The following is a 9,376-nucleotide window of genomic DNA, read 5'->3' as shown; positions in this document are numbered from 1 at the left end:
TATGTATATAAAGACTAATAATAGTATGTTATGCATCGATAGCAGCAACAGCTTTTCCAGGTTCTGCAGTCATCTGAACAAGATTATAGACATTCAGCAAATTCCATAAAAAAAAAAACCAAAGAAAAGAATAATATCCAGACAACAGCAAAGTTCTGTTGCAAACACCACGAGAAAATGAAAGTGAGTAACGTTAGTTTGTACTAAGTCAAATCCTCACAAATTCATAGTAGGAATCTTCCAGGAGGAATTCTATTTTTTTGAAAAATATTAAAGAGATCCCCCCATCAAACAATCATAGAATGGAGAAATTTTAAGAAATATGAACCAAAAAAACCTTCATATTCAACACAAAAGTTTAGAAAGTCAGCAACATAACAGACAAGACAAAGCAGGTTCACTTTAGAAATACAGAAATGCATCTAAAAGAAGGTGAACACATTTTATGAAAACTAACAATGCTGGCAGAGTAAGAATACTATTAAAATTGAAGGTTGAGGAAAGCAGTTTTCCATAATAATCTGAAAAGCCCCTCAATTTTCCTAATATCTGGAAGAGTGCAAGGTGAGAGCCAAGCGGAGTCCATCCCAGAGCTCTTTGGTGACACAGAGCTATGCCAGTATTTCTGGAGTCACATGCCCACAAGTGGTCTCCTTGGACTCTCTGGCCTTTTCAAAATCAAAAGAAGAGGGCCGGGGATTTAGCTCAGTGGTGCCGGTGCCCGTCTTGCAAGCACAAGTTCATGAGCTTTAAGCCTGGTACCAAAAAATCAAAAGAAGAGTGAAAGTCCTAAGGCACTTAGACCTTCTCATCAAATCCCTTGCTGAGTCACAGACATTAAGAAGTATTTTTCAGAGGGAAATGTACCTGGTACAGGTGAGCTGATCAGGTGGACTCTCCCAGCAGCTGTGGTTCAGACAAGCTCTGTTGGTCATGCGGGCAAGGTGCGGGTCTCCAAGTTGTATTTGTACCTTCAGGATTGCAGAGCTCTTTGCTACCACACAGTGTCACCAAGACTTTCATGTTCGGAGCCATCACCCTTTCAGGGGGAAGGAAGCCCTCTACAGAACGCCATCTCCCTGCTGTACAAATTGCCTCTCCCTTCACAATTACTCTGTTTGGCTCAGAAGTTCTCTCAGGCTTAATTAGGTTTAATTATTTTAATAGGAGGAAGTAAGAATGAATAACCAGTGAAGTTTTCATGTCTAGAGTTTGCCCCTTCTGTGGGGCTCTCTGCGCAGCTCCAAGGTGGGACTCAGACTGGGACCAAGTTCTGAGACACAGAATGAACCCCTGCCCTTTCCTAGTCAAGGTCCTTGTTCAAACACAGGGACACAGGAAGCAGTCACCAGCTCTGGGACTCAGATGCCTGGGTCAGTTCCAACTGTGGATCAGCACAGAACAGCGGTCACCCTGCTCTTCCTGCTAACAGTGGCCACTCGGAGATGTGGTCATCAGTTTCCTTTATCCTTTGTCCATTAAAAAAGAAATGGGAGTGAAACCTAGTTAGGCAAACACTCCTTTCAAAAATCTAGTCCTGTGGTATTCAGCTTCAAGGACACTTTTACATTTGAATCACACAGGGATGGTTCTTCTTCTATCTATTGCTCATTCTACTGCCTCAGAACACACTTCTAGTCCCCTATGCAAAGGAATGTAAATAAATGAAATCAGAGATACAAATGGCACCATTTGCCCAGAAGCAGGAGCAGCTCAGGACTGGGGGCCAGGCTGTCGGTCACAGGTCTCCCTTCATTGGCTGTGTGATGTGTCATTATCTGCAGGTGCAGTCACCACACAATAGAAGCTACATTTCTTGTGCCATAAGTGAAGGAATAGCTTTTTGGTATGACTGTAATTCCCATTCCCTGAGGTTGAGCATGAAAATCTACACTCAGGGGTTTTGAGAAACTTGTACATGGTAGATGGTGGGGTAAATAGAAATGGAATGATAGCTAGAATTAATGTCCCCTGGTGCAACAAGGAGTGCTGTCCTCTGTCACTTTCCGTAGAGTATGTTGATTAGCAGACTTCAGTTTCTCTTCCTGCTACTCTGAGAAGCACAGGCTCCTTTGCAGCACCTGTGTGTCCCCCTTGCAAATTCAACACCCAGGAATACTGTGCCAAGGCCTGCAGACCCCTCTGGATCTGCAGCCATGAAGGAAGACAGTGCCTGAACCCCTGATTCAGAGTCGGAGCCCAGCTTCTCTGGTGCTCGGCCCCGAGGGGTGCAGTTCTCCCCTATAAAACAACACCAGACCCTAATAGTTCCTCTGATTGAGGAAAATCGGCTGACCTCGACAGTCACCAAATCCCTACACAACTCAGGATGAGCTCTGTGTGTTAAACGGATTATCAAGTCCTCCTACCTGAGGGTGAGCTGTCATTTCTCTTCAAAAAGTTCATTTCATGGGCTCCACCTGAGTGGCTGTAAAGATGCATCTTCCCCATTGCCAGTATCTTTAGTGCATCTTGTGTGACAAGTGTCCCATTCTGTTTAAGGCTTTTTTCAATAATAACATTATTTTCCTCTTTTAGTATAGGTTTTGTCGGTCAGCAAGCAACTGTAAGTACCTTTGCTCAATGCACAGATATTAAAAACCGTGATTCAGATTTGAACCTGGCGAATCTGATCAAAGAGTGCAACCCCCCTCATCACCCGCTGTGTCCCGTGCTGCTAAGCTCAGGTGTCCTTCGGGGTCTGTCTGTCTGTCCATCTGTCCTGGAAAGCTGGGCCTCTCATCTCTGTGTGGCTCATACCTCTCAGTGAATTCATAATCGCCCCCAGTGGAGGAGTGGAGCACAGTAACAAGGGTAACACGTCTTTCCAAATCCCATCTCTCTGGGAGTAGACTGGTCACCATCACCTTCCTACAGGGGTCTCTGGGATGGGAATGTGTACCTCCCCGAGCCATTGCTAGTTCTCACTCCACCTTTACCCTATTTTCCTAGGGTGACTTTGCACGTGTAAAGAAGACACTGAAAATTAGTTATTGAATCTTTCCAATACCCTGTGGTGCTCCTTTGACACAGAAGAAAATGCAGGTTCCAAACTGTCCTGTACATGGCCTGAAATTGTTTCCCAAGTGATAGGCTGTTACAATTGAAGCATCTTCTCCCAGCCATTTAACAAACTTAAAAATTGAGCAGTAGTCATAGTATCTTGACTTTGATTTGTTTGACTTTTTGATGGTCTAAGTACCTTGACTGTAGGCAAAGACGGTAGATTCTTAAGACTGCAAATGTTAGTTACTATGGGATCAAACATATCTTTTTATAAATATTTCCCTTGAGCCTCTCTCCTAACTTTCTGTAAGACAGTTACAGCACAGTGCCCATTAAAAGGCTCTCTATAATGTTAAATGTGAATGTTCGCTGTGATGGAATGACCAAGCTCCATGACTTGCCATAACTGTGCACCTTCCCCTTTTGCAGTAATTAACACACGCTCTGTATTCATTTCAGCTTTTTCCATTTTCCGGTTATGGTGATGCAACCTACCAATGTTTTCATTCTCATTTGTACCCCATGGCTGGACTGATGCGTCTTAGGGTAGCTCAGTCACTACTGTTTTAAAGAACCTCCATGCTGTTCTTCTTACTGGCTACGCTTATTTTCATTCCCACTCAGCCTCGGTCAGGGTTTCCAGTTTACAAAATCCCCACCTCTTCTTGTTAGCTCTTCTCTTTTGATAGTAATTATAAGTGTATGTGGTGATATCTCATTGTGGTTTGTATCTGCATTTTTAGAGACTTAGTGAAGTTAAACATTTGTATGTCTTCTCCAGATAAATGAGTGTGTAAGACTATTGCCCATTTTAAACTCAGGTTGTTTGTTATTTTCTTTTAGCTTTTGAGGGATTCATGCTTTGTTTTGTTTTGGTTTGGTTTTTGTTAGTGAGGTATCACTTTATCTTGTTATTGTTTCAGGGGTTGTTTGGGCTTTTATTTTTGTTTCTTTCTTTGTTTTTAGCTTTTTTATTTCTGTCTACCAGGGGTCAAACTTAGATCCTTGAGCATGCTGATAAGTGCTGTTAGAGATTTGTCCCTGTAACAAGGGCCAATGAGATTTGTCATTATTATGTACCTGCTGCATATTAACCCCTTGTTAGATAGTTTGCAAATTTTTTTCAATCACTCAGTAGGTTCTCCTCACTCTTTAGTCTTCTACTCTGGGAGTGCCACTTCATAGAATTCCTTTTTGTTTCCTGTTCTATTGTATCTTCAAAATCATTATTCATTAGGATTTCTTAAATTTTTCCCTTATATTTTCTTCCACTACTTTCATAGTTTCTGCTCTACTATTCACATCTTTAATGCATTTGTGTGGGGTTTTTAGCTGGTGTGTGTTAAGAATCTAGTGCTACTTTTCTGCAATATTTATTCGATTTTCCATCCATACATTTTTTTCAAATAATTGCTCTTTCTCTAAATCCTGTACATTGTTTAGTAAAAATATTTACAGGAGAAGTGTGGACTTCTAGAATCTCTGTTCTGATCCACTAGCATCTGTTTCTGTTTTACGCAAATTCCATGACAGTCTTTTTGAAGCAACACATTTGTTGGTTCATTGTGGATAGACATAACGATAGCACTCATCCTAGGGAATATGTACCTGTACATGATAAATCCTGCATCAAGGACCTATCAGAAATTCCCATATCAGGAAAACAGAGTGGGCTCAAATAAGCAGCCTAATGTTGAACCTCAAGCTTCTAGAAAAAGAAGAGCAAGTCAATCCCAAATCTTATAAGAGGGAGGAAAATATAAATATCAGAGCAAACATTAAGGCAACAGAGCCTAAATATAAAGTACAAAGAATCAATAAATCAGAGTTGGTTCTTTGAAAGACTAAATAAAACTGACAAACTCTTAGCCAACCTTGTACAAAAAAGGAAAGAAAAGACTCAAATTCATGCAATTAGGAAAGAAAGGGTGAAATCATAAGAGATACTGCTGAAATCCAGAAGATTATCAATGCCTACTTTAACAACCTGTATCCTAATCAGATGGGAAACACAGAAGAAATGGAAAGTTTCTTGGCTACAAATGAATTTCCAAAATTAAATCAAAAGGTATAAAAATTCTAAGTAAACTGATCTCAGTCAGTGAAATTGAATTAAAAAGTTACCAACAAAGAAAAGCCCAGTTCCCTGAGGATTCACTGCTGAATTCTATTAGAACTTTCGAGAAGACCCAATGTTGCTACTTGTCAAACTCTTTAATGAAATTGAAAGGGATGCAATACTCCCATGTGGATTCCTTAAAGCAAGCACTACTTTGATACCAAAACCAGAGAAGGATCCAACCAAAATGAGACCTACAAGGCAATCACCTAATGGACATAGATGCCACAATCCTCGCTCAGCTGCTAGCAAAGAAAATGAAACTCCTGGGTGAGAGAAACTTGTCTCCAGCAGCCCCAGGCAGCACAGGGTGAGCTCTGAGAGCGCAGTGAGACACAGGCTGCAGCAGTGGAGGAGCTGGAACTGGGCCTGCAGGGGAGGACACCCTGGGGCTCTGACCCCAGGTCTGCTCCTCTGGACACCAGTAGGGGCCCTGCTCTCTAGCCTCCTCCTCTCAGTCCTGTGTAGTGACAGCTGAGATTGTGAGGGGGGTTAGATCAGAGAATGGGCCCCTTCCATGGGTAGAAAGGAAATAGGCCTCTGCCTCTTAGCATACAGCAGAGGTGAGCTGACAGCCTCTGATCCTGAGACCTGTGTCTGAGGAGCTACAAGGGGCTCACAGACTGCATGGATACTCAGGACTGCGCAGGCAGCACTGTCCCCCTCACGCAGGTGTCCATGCCTACCCACAATCCCCTGGTCAACCACAGGACCAAACCCCGAGCAACAACTATATTATCACCATTCCTCTGTCAACCCTCAGTGGGGTGGAGAACGGACCCTACCCCATCAAACAGGACGACTGACCCCAGATTCAGCAGCGACCCCTCTATGAGCACCCCCATTCCTCCATGGAGCTCTTTACCACTTCCTCTTGCAAAACCCACAAAAAATTTACCATCTCTTTGCAGTGGACTCCTATTCTAACTCCTCTTCTTTCTACCCAGAGAGAAAGACAGGCCCAATCAGAGTGAGTCTGGTGACCTCTAGATCTCACACCCACCTGAAGTCACACTGCTTGCCTTACAGAGCTCAGAGAAGCACAGCTGCTCGCGTGGTTACAGAAATAACATGACCTGATGGTGGGTCATAGTCATTTCCACTCAACTCCATTCTGTTTTCCCACAGGAAGTGGACAGGACCCTGGGAAAAGACATACAGGGTGGAGGTCAAAGAAGTGTGAGTTACCCAATCTACCCAGCTGCTAGGGTGAAAACAAAGTCAGCCACTTCGCCTGGGCCCATCTTTATTGTGTGACTGAAAACTAAGCAAGAGAGGATTTCTGAACCTGGTACTAGGGAGCCAGAGCTGATGTGCAGTTCTGATAGTAAGGCCCACACACCCCTGTCAGCTTGACCTGGGAAGTAACTTCAGAGTTGAGGCTCCCGGTGGGTAAAGCAGTTTACTGAGAAGCTTTGAAATAAAGATACTGACAAATAAGTGCAGACATCCTCAGTGCCCCTCTCAAGAGGGACAAGGACTGACTCTTAGGCGTTCAGTGGCACACAGGTCAGGACACAGCACACAGCACCCCAGAGGTCTCCTCTGAGATGAGCAGAACGAGCCCTTTCCCCTGGGGAGCCCAACATTCCCAACAGACACTGATGTCTTGACAGCAGTAGGAGCTGGAAGGAAGTCCCGGGACTAGGAAGGATAAACAGGGCCTGGTGGTGCTGCCTACAGAACTCGCACACCAAGCTGGCTGCACGGGGTGCACAGGTGAGTGCCCCTGACTCTGAGGATTGCAGCTGCCAAGGAAGGGAGCTGGGAGGCAGGTGGGTCAGGGCAGGTGGGGAGATAGGGAACAGGAACCCAGGCTGATGTGGAGAGGCAGGTGCCAGAACCTAGGGCAAGGACAGCCCATCACTGACCAACTGTCACTCACAAACTGTCTCGTGGGTCCTAGAGGGAGCCCTGTTCATCATTTCGGTTGCACTAGGGCCCAAGCTGATGATTTTCTACAGGACTGGGAGGCACTGGGGACCTGGGGACTCCACGGCGTGTCAGCCTGGCTGTGGGGGGCGCTGCTTCTCTGCAGTCTCCCCTCCACCACTATGCATTTTCCCTCTTTGCAGGGGGAATTTGCACTTCAGTGTTTCCTAGGTTCTGTGTTATTTGTGTTGTCCCTCAGCCTTCTGAGAATGTCACTTTCTGGCCTTCTTTATTAAGATTTCTAAGACTTTTTCAAACTATTGCAGATTTGTCTTTTAAACTAACATCCCAGGTGGGAAGCTGAATGTGATAGACTAACGGAACTGTGCACAGACTGTACAGCGCTGCTTCTCTGCAGTCTCCCCTCCACCACTATGCATTTTCCTTCTTTGCAGGGGGAATTTGCACTTCAGTGTTTCCTAGGTTCTGTGTTATTTGTGTTGTCCCTCAGCCTTCTGAGAATGTCACTTTCTGGCCTTCTTTATTAAGATTTCTAAGACTTTTTCAAACTATTGCAGATTTGTCTTTTAAACTAACATCCCAGGTGGGAAGCTGAATGTGATAGACTAACGGAACTGTGCACAGACTGTACAAGGCCGGGTGGCAGGAGATATAATACTGATAGTATAATAGCTGTCTGTGAGCAGCTTCCCACTCCCCGAGTCACAGGCACAGGTGTGAACACTGCACACCGCCTCACCTGCCCCTCCGCATGATGGACCAATACCATGGGGATTCACCAGGGTTACAGGTGAGGAAGTGCAGTCTCTATCATGTCCCCTGCAGTTAGAAGTTGGAGGAGACAGGAGGGGAACTTCAGAGTGGCTGCTCAGAAAATTCAAACTTCCCTACACGTCTGGGTGACCCTGAGGCCCCCACTCACTGGAGATCCTGCAGGGCTTGACCTGAGTTCTCCAGGACATCCAGTAGTCAGCATCACAGAGAAAAAAGATATTCTTGGAATGGTTCCTCCCCTGAATAGTACCTAAGTTCACCTGTGACCTTACCATCTACTTCTGCAACCATCGCTCCAAGCCTCCTTTCCATCACTTGCATTTTTCATTCATCCTTGTTTGCAGTTCACAATGATCACGTTCCTCCTGGGGAGTCAGTGCATGGACAGGTCCTTCTCAATTCCCACTTCCTCATCTCTTGGTCCTTCCCCATTTGCAAACATCTTTCTTCTTTTTTTCATTTGTCTGAAAACTATTTTCCATAGGCAGGCAGCCAGATTCCTGGACACCAGAGGGAAGCTAGAGGCTGTCCTGAGCCCCCCGTGAAGGGGAGGAAGGAAAGGGAGAAACCGCAAGTGGTATCACAGTTCCAGGTACCAGCAAGAGCTCATCATGGAAACAAGCGTACAGTGGTGTGTGACGGAAGGACAGGAGCCAGCTGTATGAAGAGAGTAGGAGGAGGAGACAAGATCGCCACCGTGACTTCCTGCATGTTCCTGTGACTGGGGTGAGTGCAGGTCTCATTTGTTTTACAAGAGTGCAAGGAACCTTAGCAATTTGATATAAGTTCATTAAGAGAGCACAGAAGCCAAAGAAGTAAAGACTGTACAGATCGAGACAAAGGTACTTGTACCACCGTGAAGCTACCAAGGGATCAGAGGACCTCATCGGAATAAACAGGGATCTGATCTGAAATCTCCAACAGTCAGAAAGGAGACTGAAATACCTAGAGTGGGAGCGATGACATACAGCGTTCTACCACTCAGGCAACATACTGAGGCAGCTTTATGGACAGATAAAATGGAAGATTAGGCAAATGCTAAAAAACAATATCAACAAGGCATTGGTTTCAGATGTGTTGGTGAGAGCAGATGTAAAAAATGGAATTGGAATTCTCATAATTTATTAATGAGTCAAAGGAACAGAATGGATAAAGTCAGTGTGGTCAAATAAACAACATTAGGCCTCAAAGACAGTTGCACTACCAGGCTGTGTCTGGAGGCCCTGGGAGACATGAGGGACCATTGAGGGCTTAGGTAGCAAGTCCCTCCGGGTCCGCCACTCATTAGCTAACTCTTCTGAGCAAAAAAAAAAAAAAAGACAGAGGATTCATCCTCCAGGAAGAGGTTGATTTTTCTTGGCAAAGCCATCGCTCCAGACATGCTGGCAGCTCTGAAGGGTTTCCAGCCACCACTCAGAGCAGCTGGGAGAAGAACGCAGAGAGTCTCCACAGGGAGCGAGGTTGCTCATGGAAATGTAGAACTGGATATGTTTTGGAGTGAGGAGAGATGGAATGCAGGTTTACACAAGGGGAAGTGATTGTATTTTAAGAAATGCATACAGTGGCACAGGTCTGTGGGGAATG

At 44.9% G+C, this 9,376-nt stretch overlaps 1 protein-coding gene across 1 annotated transcript in view; it reads right to left on the bottom strand.

Moving 5' to 3' along the window:
- Positions 1-2,451, bottom strand: part of LOC104861554 (putative vomeronasal receptor-like protein 4) — a 5,318-nt gene extending 2,867 nt beyond the window's left edge. The window contains 2 exon segments of the mRNA XM_010623043.2: positions 2,120-2,241; positions 2,370-2,451. Of these exon segments, the coding sequence (XP_010621345.2) occupies positions 2,120-2,241; positions 2,370-2,451 (204 nt within the window).
- Between the last annotated feature and the right edge of the window lie 6,925 nt (positions 2,452-9,376).

The sequence above is a fragment of the Fukomys damarensis genome, unplaced genomic scaffold, assembly GCF_012274545.1.
Source record: "Fukomys damarensis isolate Sample0158 unplaced genomic scaffold, DMR_v1.0_HiC HiC_scaffold_10, whole genome shotgun sequence".
Taxonomy (NCBI): Eukaryota; Metazoa; Chordata; class Mammalia; order Rodentia; family Bathyergidae; genus Fukomys; species Fukomys damarensis.
This window is presented reverse-complemented; position numbering and strand designations above follow the sequence as displayed.